Here is an 18,953-nt window from a genome sequence, read left to right on the forward strand (position 1 = left end):
AGTAAATTTGCAGTACATGATGAGAGGTATAAGTTCAGTAGAAGATTGTTCCTGGGGGCGTATTTGCCTTCTTCTGTAAGTGGGATTGTAGATGTCTTCGATTTTGCCCTTCTATCAACCTCAATCAAAACTAGTAACCCAAATAATCAAGGGTGTTACTGGATGAGCAGATAACAGACCAAACAAATCGGCTCATATATCAATTATCAATAACACACCCAAAATGATAAAAATCTAAATATATTAAAATGTTAGATTGCAAAAGAACTTAACTGTTTATTTCCAATTCAATCAAAGAATTAGATAAACAAACAAAAAGAGAAGAAAGATATAATAACTCTTTCCAAAGTTTTCAAGGGCTTTAGCTAAGTCCTCATACTTATACTCCATCTCCACCCTTGCAATATCTTTTAAATTAAAGCATGGACACAATAAAAATGAGTGAAAAAGATCATAATTATTTGTAAAAATTCAAAAATTTGGGAATTTAGATTCAGATTATGTAATAAGAATAAAACAGTCGGGTATTTTATCTTGAAGGTGTTGTCTAACACAGAACAGATTGGATTGCTAAGTTGTTTTTTCTTTCTTTCCCACTAACAAAAGTAAAGTATTGTTTATGAGAAAAGTTTGAGTTGAAGCCAAGAGAAGAATATTTATAGATACAAAAATATTATGGGCAATTCATATTGCAGTGGCAGAGATTGTACCTGTCAAAGTCTCTGTTTCAACACCTCTATAAAAAAACATCCATTGGGTTTGAAGTTGACCCTTGGGAGTCTGACCAAACTTTGCAGTATTGATTAAAATCTTATTACAATTCTAAATCTTCAGGCAATCATTATTACTTATACAATATCAATTAATCCAATACAACAACTATTTTGAAGTATCTGTGCTTCGTATTTTGAAGTATCTTTGAAACCTATTATTTGAATTATTTTTCTATGCAATAGCAATAGTTTGAAAAAAGAATAAAAAATATTATAGTATGGAAGGGTAAAAGTTAAATGTAGGAAGATGGATAGGACTGACAAATCTTTCCCATATAAATAAGACATGGGCAAATACACCATTCGGCAATGACACCACATCCTTCCTATTAACAAAAAAAGATGGAAAATCATAACCAAGAAATTGAGGACAAAGCCATGCTACTACAATTAGCAACCCCCTCAATTGATATGAAAGAGAGAGCAATAATTTGATTGAATTTGCTAAAATATGAAAGAGAGAGCAATGCTGCCAGTAATTGAAATTAGCAAACTCCACTATCGGTTCCAAACCCATCAATCTATGCTAATCATTCAAAAGAAACACTCCCAAACGTAACCCTAAATCATACTTAACAGCCAAAAACAATAGAACAAAATTAATAACTTACTGGTAATGTTTTCGGAGAAGTTCTGGTCTGATTATAAAGTCCCTCAGATTTTTCTCTCCCTCTCTAACTCTCTCTGCCCCTTATTAAGGCTCTCAATGAACAATAATAATGTAAGGCTCATTTGGTTTTTTAAAAAAACCACAAATTTACTCTAAATAAAGAGAATAGGTAAGGGGGAAAACCTAAAATTAAAATAAAAACATCACTAACCATTCTTTAAAATGCCAAGAGATGAAGCCCATGTAGAATTTGATCTTCTATAGGGTTTCCCTAGGTTGAACAAAGCCAACATCGAATTTGATAGCAAACCCTTATCTTAGACAATTTATAAACAAATTAGAATCTTTACTTTGATGAAATTTGGAACTCTAACTTCAAATTGTTACTCATCTGACATTGAAAGTTGCGAGAGACTTGGAGATCTGTGGTGGCGGCAGCAATGGGAGAATCTGAGTTTTGGGTTTTGATTTTGGTGGAAGGAAAGGGTGAGTTTTAGGTTTAAGGGAAGGAGATGTTAGTGTGCGAGAAGAGGAGAGAAGTTTTCGTTTTTTGGTTTTAAACAGGTTGTAACGTGTATTTGATGGGGACAGAAATTAGATTTATTTTTAAATCAAATTTAAAAAATAGAAAAAAAAATTAAATGCTGACGTGGAAAATTGTAAGGGCTTCAAAAGCTTCGATTATATATATATATATATATATATATATATATATAGATAATAATCTATCCAACCCATGGGTCCAACCCGACCCGATTTACGTGAGTTGGGTTGAACCCGTTGGATTGGATGGAAGTTTTTTAAACCCAACATGGTAGGCCCAATTAAAATTTTTTTTTCTTAAGAAATACCGCGCGTAACTTTTTAAAATTATACTATATAAGAATAATGGTTCATACTGTAGGTAAAACCTTTCTATACTAAAAAAAAAAAAAAAAAAAAAAAAGAAGAAGAAGAAGAAGAACTTAGCGCAAATAGAGAAGCAGCCATTGTTTTCACCGTCTATTCTTCTCAATTTCTTTCCTTTAGTAACGTTTGTTTGTATGATTTCTTCCTATCTTTCTTTTTCTTTTCTTTTTTTATAAATTCCTCGTTCATATTGTACGTGCTGTAATTTCTTCCTTTCAATTTCTTTCCTTTAGTAACGTTTGTTTGTATGATTTCTTCCTATCTTTCTTTTTCTTTTCTTTTTTTATAAATTCCTCGTTCATATTGTACGTGCTGTAATTTCTTCCTTCCTTTCTTTTTCTTTTTTCTTCTACGTAATTTCTTCATTGTTATTCTACGTGCTGTGTAACTTTATGAAAAAAGTTTTATCCGTGCATTATTAATTTTGTTGCATTGCATTTATTTTGATTAGATTTTAACTTTTATACATCTTTATACTTTATTAATAGGGTTTGCGTTGTTTAAATTTATTCAAATCTTTTTTTCTTTTTATTCGATGACTATTTCGTTCTGAATCTTGACTTTCTTTTAGAAAAAGATGGTTCTTGCATCGACTTCACCATCGAAGATATTCAGAGCTTCGTCACTGAATTTACAGAAGCTAACGTAATAGGATCGGGTGCATTCGGTCTCGTGTACCGAGGTTTAATATCAAGTGATAACAAACACGGTATTGACCCTCAGGCAGTCGCGGTAAAGAAGTCATTTGGTCTGACGGAAGAACACCACATTCAGTTCGAAGTATTTAACAAAACTCATACAAACTTCATTTTGAAGTACTTATTGTATTGTTCATTTAAGTTTTTAAATTGTTTTGCTTTGTGTTTTTTAGGCTGAAATTAGCTTCGGAAGTATACTTAATCATCCCAATATTGTAAACCTAATTGGGTATTGCGATGGACCTGAAAATTTGTATCTTATTTATGAGTTTGTTCCGAACGGTTCAGTAGCAAATCATTTACAAGGTATTATATAGTTTTTGTTCTTAATTTGGTGGTTGGTAATTAGTTTTTTACAATTCAATTTAATTATTATTATAATTTTGTTACAGAATTGACGTGGGACAAATGTCTAAAAGTAATCAAAGGTGTAGTTTCAGCCATTGATTATATGCATGGTTTTTCTGATTCAATTGTGCATGGAGACGTCAAACCGCATAATATGTTATTAACAATGGTAAATGTACTATAACTTTGTTGCTTTTTTATTAATTTTTATTATAGGAATAATAATTTACGTTTACAATCCGTTGAAAGAATATATTTATGAATACAGGATTTTGACGTAAAGTTGGCGGATTTTGGGCATGCAAAGCGCGAGGGCCAGAGGGTGATTTCGGGAGCTGTAGGAAGCGGATACATACCGACTCGTGCAGGTAAAGCTCTAACTCTAACTAAAAAAGTTAGTGTTATATATATATATATATATATATATATATATATATATATATTTTACTAGCATTTTTAAAATCGTGTTATATTAATATATATACAGTGAGGGCGGAAAAACGCAATGACTTATACGGAGTAGGGACCGTAATACTTCAGCTCTTGTGGAAGAAAAACCATCGACTTAAGGATTCATTTCACCAGTGGGAACATATAAGAAACTACGCTGTGAAGAACCAAAGGAAAGGTGCCCACCTCAAGTTGCGATTGAGCGGCTGTAGTGCCGCGACTGGAAAGAAGTTGAACACTCTTGCCTTAACGTGTGTACCAGATTCGATGGAGGAAGATGAACATCACTATCCGACCATAGCAGAGATTTCGGCGGAGTTGCGTCACGTAGGAGTAAACAAAATAATTTCGAAATTATACAACAGTAAGTTGAAGAAGGTATTTGTTACTCTAGAAAATTTATTTGGTTAGTCTTTTGATCAGTACAGGATATTCAACTGTGTATTGATTGGATAATACATGTAATAGGATTTAGACATATGAAATTCATTTTTTTTTTTTCCGTTATAGGTGCATGTCATTACCATAAATGGTTTCTGCCATACATAATTTAGACATGTACAGTGAGAGCCTTTGTTTTGGCGGTTTTGGCTTGCCACCCCAATGGGATATAGCATTAATTCTGCTTATTATGTGTTCACTGCTCTATACTAATCTATCAAATCAACTCCCTCTAAATTATGTGTTCTCTTTTTAGGAAACCTCTTGTTTCCTCTCATGATTTTGTCAATTGTATCCATCTACGGATTCCAAACCCATTTCAAAGTCATCTACAGCTTACTATCCAGTGCTGTTTCATTAATACAAACTTTGGTCAACTCTTGCTGGAGCTTGTCAATTTTCGCTTGTGCGGATTGTAGCTGAAGAGAGAGGGCTTCTACCCTGTTGTTGGCCTCTGCATGTGCTGCATGTTCAGTGTCCAGAAGACTCTGAAGGGCTTGTACTGTAGTAGACCTTTTGCCATTGTTCGACGTCAATAATGAATCTATTTCTCTCCCTTTCCTCTACTCTTGCCTCCAATAGTGCAACTTTTGAACAGCATCTATCTCTGATACACATATTCTCATCTGCCAAATCATTCTTATGCCTCTCCCAAATTGGGTCTGACTTAATAAAGGTGACAAAAAGTTATTAAAAAATGGTTAAAAAAGATTATATTAAAAAAAAAAATGTTAAACAATTATCAAAAAGCTGAAAAGTAGAATAAATGCAGCAAAAAGCTGCAAAAGATTGTTGTTAACAGGTGCGCGTTAACGCAACCCTTTTCAATTTGCCTCTCAGCTCTCTCAATCTGCGCCAATCGTTCCATTGCCAACCTCTGCATCTCACTCTTTTCCTTTTGAGCAGTACCTGCTTCAGCCCGAGCTTTATCAGCTACTTCAGTTGCTCTACTAGCTTCTCTTTCAGCAATTATACACCTTTCCTGTACTTGATCAAACCCTTTGAACTCAGATACATGCTTCTGCTCCAAATGGATCTTCTCCTGCTCCAGTATCTTTGCTTCTCTCTCAAAAGATTTGGCCCTTTCATTTACACCATCTAACTTCTCATTCAACTCTTTTATTTGAAGCTTGAGTGATGATAATTCTGCATCATAACTGTCCACTTTTGACTCTGCAACCTGCAAAGGAATTGTCAGTCAAGTACCACCATCAATATCACACATACACCACAAACATAATCATCTATTGCAACAAATGAATGTGCATGTGTGCGTTGAGCGAGAGAGGGATTATACAAAAGCTCGCTTCCTTAATATAGAAATTATGAAGCACAAATTCCTCCAAGACAAACCAAGCAGCTCATGACAATTCACAATCAGGCTGGCCATAGTTCATCCAGCATAGCCAGCCCACTAGATCCATCCTCCCATATCATGAAAAAGGTTTCGATGTTCTTTCTGAGACAATCATGCTGTAGAAACCAAGAATTCCACTTGATGACTTAGGGTATATCAAAAAATCAATGATATTGGTGTTCATCTGTCAAAATCTATGATTTCTTTTTCCACTGCTAGTGTGTCGGACATGTCGGCGTCGCGTCAAAGAAGCGAAAAAAAAAAAAAAAAAAAAAAAAGGAAAGAAACATAGCTCGGACACCGGAGTCCTGCGAGTCTTACTGGTTCCATGTCGGACATCGGTACGTCGCCAAAAATGACGTGTCGGTGCAACCTAGATCCCAACTATCTTATCCATTAGTTGAAAGAACAAGAGAGCACGCCATAAGATCCCCAATAAATGGCATAGAATGCATTATAATTGTTTGACAAAAAAAAAAAAAGACATACAAAAGAAGTCTATGTCATAAACTAGCTAGATTAAGCAGAGAGTAAATAACTATACTTCCAACCAACGGCGATCCCCCAGCCTTCATTACCAATGACAAAGTTAGACATGGCAAAACAGGTCAGAATTTTCTGACCTGACCCGTTTGATCCGTAACCCGATTGACCCGTTTAAAAATGACCCATTTTGACCTGCGACCCGATTGACCCAACCCGAACCCGACCCAACCCACCCGTTTTGCCATGTCTACCAACGTTGAATAGATTGAGATTAAGATGTAATTCTTATAAAATACTTACTTATTCTTCTTTACTTAATATGTTAGGTACTCCATTATAGTTTGTCATTCTTTACTTGCCAGCTCATTTTCTCTTCCTACTTTAAACAAATTGAAGATTATACTAAGATTAGCTTCTAAAAAGCTGGAACAAGAGTTGCACCAAATTTGACTATCAAGTCAAGTGTTTAGTGGTAATTGGTAACAATATCACCAGTGAGAATCTAATCACAGTTAAGGAACTCATAAACAATTGACAGATTGCATCTATTTCCAAAAAAAACTTGTTTGAAAAATACGGGTCAACTAGACCCGACTCGTAACCCAACTCAACTCGTGACCTGTTTAAAAATAACCCGTTTTAACTTGCGACCCGTTTGACTCGCAAACCCAATTGACCCGACCCGAACCCAACTCGACCCGCCCATTTTGTCATGTCTAGACAAGTCAATGATCAACACTTACAATAGGGCATTTGAGCATTACATTGCTCTGCATGTACCTAACCTTTTTGGAAGTGATAGGCAAATGCTCAATAAGTAAACTTAACTTCCCAATAATTATACAGGTTAGAAGATACAGTTCGTGTGCCAGTTAATATACAAAATACTTGTTAGATACTACAACAATTTTTTTTGACAAATTTTTCCTCTAAAATGGGTTAGAGGAATTTCCTCCCACCCATTACATGGAGATTAAAATGATCATGCACGTGTATTTTTTTTAGCTAACTCATTACGCCATTTAAAAAAGGAACATGAAATCTTAATAGATCATGTGACCAAAAGAACACATGGATACTCAATGTAGTTGTCACGTAAAGGGTTGGAGAAACTTTCCTCCAAAATGGTTAGAGGAAAACTTTGTCCCATTCTTTCCAAATATTTCCAACAATGATCTACAACAACATGGGCTAAACTGTCGTAGTGGTGGGCATGGCGGTAGTGAAAGAATTAACAACAAAAACAAAAACAAAAGCAAAAAAATGAAATGAAAAGTTTTAGTGAGTGGAGTGAGAAGTGAAGTAAGGAAAGCAAAACCTCCCTTTAATCTATAGTTGTATTAGGGTGTGCAATAGCACAAATCTCAGCCTTCCATTTAATCCAATGACTCATTATAATTTTTTAGCAAGGACTGAAAAATAAAATTAATTAAAAAATGGCAAATCTTTGACAATGAAATAAAAATAAATAAAAATAAAAAAGAGGGAGAAAATAACTAATATCAAAATGACTACTTAAAATTTGAGCTAAACTTGTTAAGTATGATTGGTAACAATTCAAGCAAGCAAAAATTTTCCCCTCAAGTTAGCCTATCAAGAGCCACAGTTTATACCTTTAAAATGAACTACAACACGCAAAATACCCATCTACAATTTAGGAAAATAACAGGTACCTAAGAAAAATTAGGACAAAAAGAGAAATTTCATAATGATTTTTTTAGCATAGACCAGGCAACAGAATTACTTTACTAATGTCAAAGACAACAACACACAACAACTACAAGTAGGCCACTTTCTCTTCAATCACAGCACATTCAATTGTACCTAGTCACTAATAAAAACTGAAACAAAATGGGGTTTCAGTCATTTCTAAAAGCAAATAAAAAGAGAAGAGACAATAAAAAGAAAAAGAGGGGTACCGGCAGCCACCAATGGTGTAAACACCATCTATATGCACCGTTGCCGGTGGTAGTGTGGGTGCAAGAAGAAGCTCGACCAAGTGTGAGCTTTAAAGAATTTTTTTTTTGGTTGAGAAAATTAAAAGAATGAAAAATCAAAGAGAGAGACAGAGGAAATTTACCGAAACTACCACCGGAATTGGTGGAGCGGAACACAGTAGTTGCTAGCTATAGCCATGAAGATTGAGCATCAACTTCTCTCTTACCCGATTCTCTCCAAAGCCTAACCCTCACTTTCTCTGATCTGGGTCTGAAAAGCACCTTGTGCTCACTTAAACACCTGATTCTCTCCAAACCCCAACCCTTTCTCTCTAATCTGGGTCTAAAAAGGGTGAGAGTGTTTGGGGGTTAGGATCTCAGATGGTGAGTTACGTTGAGGGAGGAGCAAAGAACAAGCGTGGAGGTTGAGAGAGTGGAGGAGGCGCAGTCAATGTTGAGAGAGTGAAGCATTAGGGAGAGTGAGGGAGAGAACTCAGTTGAAGTCAGAGACAGGAGAAAGAGTTTAGTGGAATTCAAATTTGGGAAGCTGAAATGAAAACGGAAATGAGCACACGGATTGCCAGCCTAGATTGGTGAGGTGTTAAAATAATGAGTCATTGGATTAAATGGAAGGCATTGCACACTGTGCCCTAGGTATTGCACGAGATCTCAATATAAAAAAATAATAATCAATTGTTTTGCTTAGCCCAAAAAATCCTATTATATTTCTATTTTTTTTATATATTATATGATGTATAATAGTTTAATAATAGTTATATATATATATATATATATATATACTATAATTTTATGTAGTATAATATATATTATTTTAATTAGTTGCTAACCCGTGCGATGCATGGGAAAGCTACCAATTTTTTTAATTAAAAATAAATAAAAATTAAGATAAACCTCCAAATGATGTGACATTAGCTATTGGAATTCAACATCAATTCTCTAGCAGCACATTCTTAGTAAGTGGAAGTTTCACTGGGTGAGCAAGTTGCAAGTTCCAAGTCCTAAATGAATTCATTTATTCATTTATTGAGTAGATATGAGTATGGGGTCTTGGCTTTTTTAGGTGGTAGATCTTTGGCTACTTCAACATCAATCTAGGGGAGCTTTGATTAGAGTGGTGGGTCAAACTCCTCTAATGAACCCAGACTTAGCCAAATCCATTTATTAGTTTGGAGTATCTTGTGGTAGGCTTTGCGTTCAAATTTTCACCTCTTTAGTGGTATAGTATCAATGAAGTCATATACGTCTAGCAATAAAATAACAATGAAGCAACCCACATACAACACTAAAGCAATCACAAATTAGAAAGTAGAGGAACAATAACTTATTATGAATCTAGCAATAATAATGGTTTATGAGTCTAGTAGTAAGATATTAGTAAAATGATGTGACATTAGAATTGTAACAGTCATCAAATAATAACAAAATATACATTTTTCTAGATTAAAAAAAATGACACAAATAGCTCATTCATTTGCTAGTGTGACAGTGTTGCACCACTCCCAAATGACACATACACCACAAAATCATTTGGTTGCTTGTTTATCCAATCAAATAGCAAGCCATTCTTGGACGAGCTACCTGATTGTGTTACTATCAAACAGCAAGATATTATCTAATCAATGTGTCGACTGCATCATACCTTGCATGTCCATATGTTCATGCATTTGAAGACAAAAATAATGTTGTTGAGCAATACAATATTCAAATTTGAAAAACTAAACAACATTATGCTCAAGGGCATTTATAAAATTTTAACAATGTTAAGCTACACTCTACAATTTTCTGTTTGTGTTGAAAAAAGTTTTAAACACTTGGATCACATGGGCTACAAAAATCTACCCACACCAATTTTGCTAAGGTAGCATAGCATCCTCAACTTGAGTGGTAAATGGTAAATATTAGGTTTAACATTCACAGAAGAAGAATAGCATTTAAAGTTAGCATATGATCATGATAGCAGTCACCCCAATTAGCCCCACTGATTTCCAAATTAGCTATTAAGTAAAGTCAAGCATCTAATAATGTAAATGATGCATAATTGATGATGAACATGCAATTGTCTTTCCTTGTTTTAGATGATAATGATACTTAAATACTGACATCTAAAGGCTTCAACACACTTCAGGTTACATTCAAAGGAAAACGATATTGGAGGGAGGAAAAAGGAGTAGTTCTAAAGTTCTAAACCAAAAAACATACCGATATGCGTGACGAAAGAGAATAACTTAATAAATGTAACTTGCCTCTTCCCGTTACACTCTATAAACAAACAAATAAATTCAGAACAGGGATAAAAACATAGTTGCTGAACAAAAAAGGGAATGAAATTATATGAGAAATTCTTGGGACACGACTTAATATCTATTCACACAAAAAAAATCAAATTGATTATCACCATTTTAATATCTATTCAAATTGATTATCTAAGTGTGTGCACAAATTCAGTTATAGATACAAAGAGAAACACAGCTAAAACTACAATTCAATCAACTCTAGAATACAAAACAGAAATCAATGAAGCTGGGATAAAATTTTTAAAAAGGTTGGCTACATGGGTTTGCAAAGATACAAAGAGAAACACAGCTAAAACTACAACTCAATCAACTCTAGAATACAAAATAGGCTGGGGTAAAAAATAAACCATGAAGCTGTATGCTAAATCTGTTATAACTAAACTAAAATTCAAAAAAGCTAATAAATCCACACTAAAATAGTTAGAAATTAGATCTACATAGATTATCATAGAGGCAAACGAATACCATACCTTTAACCCTGATTCGAATGGAGGAAAAGAATGAAGAGAAAGGCAAGATTAATAAACCTAGAAATTGAACAGCCGTGAAAAAAAAAAAAAAAAAAAAAAAAAAAAAAAAAAAACCTAATAAAAATCAACTATTTATAAGATAATAGTTATAGAGTCCTAATAGTTATAGAGTTCGATTTCAAAAAAAAAAAATATATATATATATATATATATATATATTATAGAGTTCTAATTAAATTTGTTTATTAGATACCTTTGGGCCGATTTCGACGAGCTAGGTTGGGTGTATTTCCGACCGACGTAATTGATGGGCCATGGGCTGGATGAGACCCACGGCAAATTAGGCACCGTTTCTAGGTTGTAGAGGTTGCATGGGTGGTCTGAGAAAGGAGCTCGACCTCTGTTCGATGTTTGTGGGTTTGTGGGTATGGTGGGCATGGTGGGTTATCTGTGGCCATAGGCTTTATGAGAGCCACGGCAAATGGGGGGCCGTTTCTGGGTTGTAGAGGTTGGATGTGGGTGGTTTGTGGCAAATCGGTGGTCTGAGGAAGGAGATTGAGGCTTTGGTTTGTAGGTATGGTGGGTCTGTAGATGAGATGCGATGCTTGATTTGCTGTTGGTTGCAAGTTTATGGGTTTGATCAAGGAGGAACTAGTAGAGGACTGAGGAAGAACATGGGGATGGCAAACCATCGTATTGGTAGAGGACTGAGGAAGAAGAAGATGGGAATGGCAGACCATTGTGAAAGGGAAAGGCAGAGCTTACATTTTTTTTGTTGGTTTTATTTTTTTAAGTGTTGGGTTTACGACCTTTTTTCTTTTTCTTTTTTTCTTTTTTTTTTTGGCTTTGGTTTTATTTATTTATTTATTTTTTTAAAATATTATGCTGACGTGGAAAATTGTGGGAGTTTCAGTGATTTCGGTTTGGTTATATATATATATATATATATATATTTATAGATAGATAAGAATTAAAGAAGAAAGAGGAGTCATACCTGGCCACAACTTCAATTGATGAAAACATCAAATTTTAACCACACGTGGTGCACGTTCTCTTGGAAATTGGAGCAATGCAGACCAGTTGCTAATGAGTAAAGAAAAGGGGAAAAAGAATAGTAAATCAAACTTAACTTTAACATAGTGATTAGTGCGTTTGAAGTTGGAATGCAGAGAGAGGAAGAAACTGAGAATAGAGTCACAGATGGGTAGAGCTGATCGCAGATGTGTGATATTGTAATTTTTTGAGGATAAAAGGAAAAGTCACGTTACTTTGAAGATTGCTGCATATAGTCCCCTTCTTTAGTTCAGTCCAAAGTAAGTCACAGAAGTTTTGTAAGGATGAAGGAGGGAAAATTAGAGAAGAGAGAGGATGGGGAGAAATAGTTTTTTTTTTTTTTTTTTTTTTTTTTTTTTGTGATTTTGCATTGATTTTAGATTTGGGTTAAAAAAAAATATTAGGGTTTGCACTGCTTTTATAGTGTTCATCATTAACCTTGAGTTAAATTATCAAAGTTTGAGTTTGAGTTGAATTTGTTAGAGATATAGAGTTTCACTGAGAGAAAAATAGTGTTTGTAATTTTATTTTTTATTTTTAAAATATTGTGTTGTGCTGATGTGAAAAATTGTAGTGCCAGCAGATGCTTCGGTTATATATATATATATAGATTAGGCCGAAGAAGAAGTATAACTTTAAATTTTTTGGGCTTGGCTGGCTTAACTTGTAAGCCATGTTTTATTAATTTATTGACGAACGACTGTTATATCCACAACATTTTCATAATATTTTTACAATAACTCAAAGGTGGGAAGTTGTTATTGGTTCTTAATTTCTTATTTAAATTCACAACTTAAATTACTTTTTTTTTCTACCCTTAATAACTAATAACAATCTACAACTTAAAATTTGTTGTGAAAGAATTGTAGACATAATAGCACTTCTCTTAATAAAAAAACTCAGCTTATATATATATATAACTGAAGCCTCTGAAACTCTCATAATTTTTCACGTCACCACTATTTTCTTTTTCTTTGTATTTTAGGTTTTATATCTTATATATTTATTATTTCTCTTTAACGTGTAATTCTCTTATCAAGTATTACAATAATTTAGTTTAAGTAAAACTCTATTAGATATATGTTTTAAGAGCTTGAAAATTCTACTTCAAGTAAATTCTATAACAATAATTTCAACAAATATAAACCCCTACACTTTTTATTTAGGTATTTTTTTTCACGTATTATTATTATTATTATTATTTTTGAGAAATTTTCATGTATTATGTTAGTAAAAAATATTCGGAAGAATGGCATAGAATACAAAGATAAAATAATAAAGGCTAAAAGCTCAATTATTGAATAATTTGGCCACTGAGATGCGAGCGTGTAAGCATATTCTCAGCAAGGTCAAAACTGAAAAGTTTCAATACAGATTAAAGAGAGGTTTTTGCTTTCGGTGGATGGGCATTAGGTGGTTTTTTTAGTGTTTTATTTTTCTGACATGATTTTTTTTTTTTTTAATTGATGATGTGTGTTTTTTTTTTTTGTTTTTTTTGTTTTTTTGTTTTTTTTTTTATGATTGACGTGGCTTTTCTAATAGCACTTAAATTTTTATTATTATTTTATTAGCCACATATGTGACAATTGTGCAAACTATTTGCTATATAGATATTTTTTTCGTTAGTAAGTTAACTGTAAAAACCAAATTAAGTATAAGTTGAAAATAATAGGTTTTAAATTGACTATTATCAAAATGTATGAACCAAATTTTCATTCATAACTAAATTTTTTATAACAACTTTCATGCAGTTCACATATTATAAAAGGTTATAGAGTTGCCAATTCATAATATATGTTTTTTTTTTTTTTTTTTTTATGTGACATGAGTAGTTTTTTATTTTTTTATAAAATGTGAGATTTTTTTTCTATTTTCTTAAAGAACTTGGGGCGGGTTTTTTTTTTTTTTTTTTTTAATTATAGAACATTGGTTGTATATATGGAGTAGTGGGAATTTTATTTTATGTAGAGTAGGGGAGTATTTTTAAGTAGAGTTTAGTCGTGGGAAGTTTATTTTAAGTAGAGTTTTTTACAAAGTTTTTTTTTTTTTACTCAACTTGTGGGGAGTTTTTACTCAGTAGATTTTTTTTTTTTTTAAATTTTTGTCAATTTACGGTTTTGGCATCATTTCTTATGTTTTATGAATAAAGATAAGTTAATTAAATTATATGTATTTTTGGTAGTCAAAAAGGCAATAATTAACTTTTCAAATCCTCTTCATATAGAGATAAGTTACCACCGATATGATTAAATTTAATTATGTCCACTGGGAATTTGTAGAAAGTGGATTGGAACCCTTTATTTATTTTGATATGTATGTCTCTGTTTAAAACATTATAGTATATAGAATACCCGTTAAACTACAAGACTAAGGAAAACCATTAAAAACATCATAAAATTTGTAGTTCGGAACATATTTTATAATCTAAATTGAAGTTAAACTCTTTGTAGGTTTTTGGATTCTTAGGGTTATTAACTCAACCAATGGATCAATTAGTGATTTGGGGTAGCAATTAAAATTATACAAAATTTAATTTGTATTAAAAATGTAAATCAATTATACGTAAAAAAAAATAAAAAATAAAAATTTTATGACATGTTTGAAGTAAAATGGATAAATATATAATAATATACTTAGTATAATATTGGCTATTAAAAAGTTCTTAACTTTTATCTTACATAAAGATGATTTGTCAAAAATAATACCTGGATAATATTAATTTTTTTATAAAAATCTTTGACCATTTAATCTTTATTCTAGTATAAAGTCTATGTTCAAAAAAATATAAAGATGAACTCTTTTTTTTTTTTTTTAATACTAAGACGAACTCTTAAAATATTACTATCTGTCAGTTTTTAGACCCTTTAAAATACAATTGATTAAACCTAGGTAATTAGCCAAGTTGTTACTTAGTCCAAATTCCAAGTCTAGGTTATCACAATCAAACAATCATATCATGCATACCAGCGGAAAATAAATAAGATAATGATATGATCACTCAGGAAAACCAAACCAGTAAAAAACCTGGAGAGGATTTAACCTAGCTATCCTCAAGGTAAAAAGCAAATCCACTAGAAAGAATCGAAGTTCATACAAAAGGACTTACAAGCACCCCCGCTTGACTTCCTAATGCTACCAACCAGTAGAACTTACTGACACGACCACGTGCAAACTCCGAATCCACGGACTCCTTCTTTTTTTGGCCTTTGCAAAACACAAACACCCCCGTTTATGACTTTGAGATCCACTCAAAGGTTTAGCAACACAAACTCTCCTGTTTGTGACTCCAAGACCACCCTTGAAGATTTAGATCATCAGCACCTTTGATGACTAGAGAAGGCAGCAACTTCTACAATACCGGATCTTGAGATTCTTCAAGGAATAGCACCGGTAGAAGACATAAAAGAGCTTTTAGGAACAAAACCCTAAATACAAAAGAGGCACACTCTTTTCTCTCTGAAAAGCCACATAAAAACGTGCTTAGGGTTTCCTTTATATACTGGGAGAAATAGATTAGAAACCCTAATCCTTAATGGGCTTGGACTGCTGTTTGGGTTTAATTAAAATTCTGCAGATACGACTTTCGATCAGTCGAGCTTGTCTTTCGATCGATCGAACCAAACAGATTATGAAATCTTCTTCCTGTATCTTGTATGTTCTTGAATCTTGACTTGAATCACATTGAGCATTGTCTAATAAAACCTATAGACTCTAAGATCTATATCTAGACAAGTTTGTGTTCACAATTTGCCAATTGTTCTAAATATTTAGAACCTAACACTATCTTTGCTTTTTGTTTTTTTGTTTTTTGTTTTTTGTTTTTAAAAAAAACACTTTAAAATATTAGGTTTAGTTTATCAAGCAGCAATAACTCAAAAGATATAATTGTTGACACTTCATTTTATAACACGCATTTAGCTTTATTTGAAGGGCAAAAGTTTAATTTTACATCTACAAATAGCATCTTAATTCTAACCATAGGATTTTCAATTATTGCTCACCAAATTGATCTAAATCAAAACAGCTAGTCACAAACCTCAATTGGACCATCAAGAATCAAATTCCAACGATAAAGGATGGCATTCACACTAATAAGCCTGATTATGAACAATTAATTTTGATTTGTCTAATTTTGTATCAAAAAATTTTGATTTTCTTTTTTGAATTTTTTTTTTGATTAGTCCAATTTAAGATTCAATTTGAAATTAATAACACGTAATAATCCTGTTGGTTCAGGCTAATATTAAAGGAACACACTTAAGTATGTTTTTATATCAATTCTTAAAAAAAGTATGTTTTTATATTTATTTGAGCTATTTATCTTGTTGAAATTACACGATTAGTTATTAAAATTTATTTAATAAGCATTTTTAGTCTCTGAAGTTTTAAATGAGTACTATTGGTTCCTATAGTTTAAAAAATAGTAAGTTTTCAAAAAAAAAAATAGTAAGTATTATTAGTCTTTTTGTTAACTTCCGTTAATGACGTGTCTAATAAAGCAATAAAGTGTGCCAAGTGGCATTTTTTAAGTAACCTGACAAATATTTTTAAAGAATTAAGATAATATCCCATTAAAAAGCAAACTCTGCAAAACTAAGAGCATCTCTAGCAGTGTATGTATCTGGGTATATTAGCTAAAATTTGGAGAATCTGTGCACTGTTCATGGTCCATTCATGCTCCAGCAGATTCGGTAAACCTGGATTTTTTTTTTGGCTCATGAATAGTAGCCCATCAGACCTGATGGGCTACTGAACATTAGCAATCGAATTTCTTGGATTAAAAAATTACACCAGCTATTATTATATCAATTCTTTCTCTCTCCTCCATATTTTTTCTCTCTCATTCTCTCTGTTTCTCACATAATCCAAACACAAAACACAAAACACAAAACAATTCTTAAAATAAAGTTGAATCAGAACAAGCAAATATGAAAAAAGAAAAAGAAAAAAAAGAACAAGCCAATCTGACCCCATTTCTCACATAATCCAAACACAGAACACAAAACAAATTCCAATTCTTATAAAATAAAGTTGAATCAGAACAAGCAAATATGAAAAAAAGAAAAAAAAAAAGGAATAAGCCGATCTGACCAAGCCTGGTGGTGGGGAGGAGGACGAGCGGCGGTGGGACGGCGGACGTGGTAGTGCATGGTGAACGCCAATCTCCGACGGCATGGTGAACCTCGATCTCCAATGGCATGGTGAACGCCGATCTCCCAGTCTTTCTCCTCTGTCTCTGTCTCTGTCTCTCTCTTTTCTCTGATGAGAAGAGCAATTTTTTTTTTTTTTTTTGAGGAACAGAGGAGCAAATGAGATGTTGCTAGAACTTTCACCAAAAAAAAAGAGATGTTGCTAGAACTTTCACCAAAAAAAGAGATGTTGCTGGAACGTTCTGGAGGAGAAAAAGAAATAAAAGAAGGGAGATAGAGGACACGTGTGTGGAGTAGAATGAAATGAAAGAATAAAAAATAATATAAAGAATAAAAAATCTTAATTGAGAAATTATACCACAATATTTTCACAATAAATTTTAAATAACAAATTGTTATTAGTTAATATTGGTGAGAAAAAAAATAATTTCAGTGGTGAGTTCAAATTAGAACTATTAAAAACTTTCCACATAAATTTTGTTGTGAAAATATTGCGAAAAATGTTGTAAATATAACATTTTTCATTAAAAAATATAATTGTTAAGAATAAATATAGGAAGAATAAATGATGATAAAGAATGAATGAAGAAATAATATTTAAATGAAGTAGAGAATGTGATAGAGAATCTGTTGGAAGTGTATTTGAAAAAGTGGGTATGTAAAAGCTAAATGTCACTATTCATTCTCCAAACAGTACAAAATGTGCTGAAGCTGCTGGAGATGCTCTAACCGATCATCTAAAGATTGCCAACCACAGTACCTATCCTCTGCCCAACTACCCATGACACCAACTTTGAATTATTACTAGTGTGGGTCTATGTTCAAACTTTGAATTCAAATGCTTCGGGATGAGTGGATCTAAGTCCTAAGAAATGGTTTGAATCATAGTTTTAAGGATTTTTTTTTTCCCTTCGTATTCAAAAAAGAAATTACAGTTACTACTTGCTTATCTTTAAAATTTATCTTTTTTATTTGTTTGAAAAATAAAAATAAAAATATTTCTAAATTATAATAAATGTAAATTCACTACAAGAAAATGTAGTTTCAGTGACGAATTTTAGTGAGGAAAATTTTTTCCTCACAAAAAAGTACTATATAGCGACGAAATATATATTTCGTCGCTATTTATAAAAAAAAAAAGTAATATTTAGCGACGAAAATTAGATTTCGTCGCTATATGTTGTGTTGAACTCAGGCGCCAAGCGAAAAATGATAGCGCGAAACTAAATTTAGCTACAGCGACGGAATTTTTCGTCACTAAAAGATTAAGTTTTTTGTGACGAAAAATTCCGTCGCTAAAGGTGTAAGTGAGAACACTATTAGTGACGAAAACTATTTCGTCACTGAATATCACATATAGTGACGAAACTATGTCGTCACTAAAAACAAAAACATAAATATCAGTATATTATTAGCGACGAATCCATGTTCGTCACTAAAGCCAACCAATAGCGACGAAGTTTAGTTCCTCACTAAAAGTTTTATACTAATATGGACTCAGGCGCCAAGCGGAAAATTTTGGTGCCAAACTAAATTCAGCTATAGTGACGAACCGATTCGTCGCTAAAAGTTTAGGTTTTTTGTGACGAAAAATTTCGTCGCTAAAGGTGTTAATGAGAACACTATTAGTGACGAAAATTATTTCGTCGCTAATAGTAGTCAATAGCAACGAATTGGAGTTCCTCACTGAAGCTCTTATACTAATATGACCTTCAGCACTTTTTTTTTTTCTTTTTGTTTCACTTCTCTCTTTCGCTCACTCTCTCCCTCACTGCCCAAAGCCATTGTGCCCAACACAGAACCGGCTAGCGACGATCTTGCCGTCGCGACTATCCATTCGCGACGATCTTGCCGTCGCGACTATCCATTCGCGACGTTGTTGCCGTCGCCGTCGCAACGATCCCCATTCGCGACGATCTCGCCGTCGCGACGATCCCCATTCGCGACCATCTCACC

At 32.9% G+C, this 18,953-nt stretch overlaps 2 protein-coding genes across 2 annotated transcripts; one reads left to right on the plus strand and one right to left on the minus strand.

The window, feature by feature from the left end:
* The first annotated feature begins 1,823 nt into the window (after positions 1-1,823).
* LOC115990548 (receptor-like cytoplasmic kinase 176) lies at positions 1,824-4,271 on the plus strand. The gene is made up of 7 exons (XM_031114371.1): positions 1,824-1,869; positions 2,864-3,072; positions 3,164-3,296; positions 3,383-3,507; positions 3,607-3,706; positions 3,826-4,166; positions 4,257-4,271. The coding sequence occupies exons 1-7, from the start codon at positions 1,824-1,826 to the stop codon at positions 4,269-4,271; spliced, it is 969 nt and encodes a 322-aa protein (XP_030970231.1).
* Positions 4,272-4,700: 429 nt separating this feature from the next.
* LOC115990549 lies at positions 4,701-5,709 on the minus strand. The gene is made up of 3 exons (XM_031114373.1): positions 5,527-5,709; positions 5,044-5,409; positions 4,701-4,895 (listed from the first exon to the last, which is right to left on the minus strand). The coding sequence occupies exons 1-3, from the start codon at positions 5,617-5,619 to the stop codon at positions 4,701-4,703; spliced, it is 654 nt and encodes a 217-aa protein (XP_030970233.1). The 5' UTR covers positions 5,620-5,709.
* Between the last annotated feature and the right edge of the window lie 13,244 nt (positions 5,710-18,953).

Source organism: Quercus lobata, chromosome 5, assembly GCF_001633185.2.
Source record: "Quercus lobata isolate SW786 chromosome 5, ValleyOak3.0 Primary Assembly, whole genome shotgun sequence".
NCBI lineage: Eukaryota > Viridiplantae > Streptophyta > Magnoliopsida > Fagales > Fagaceae > Quercus > Quercus lobata.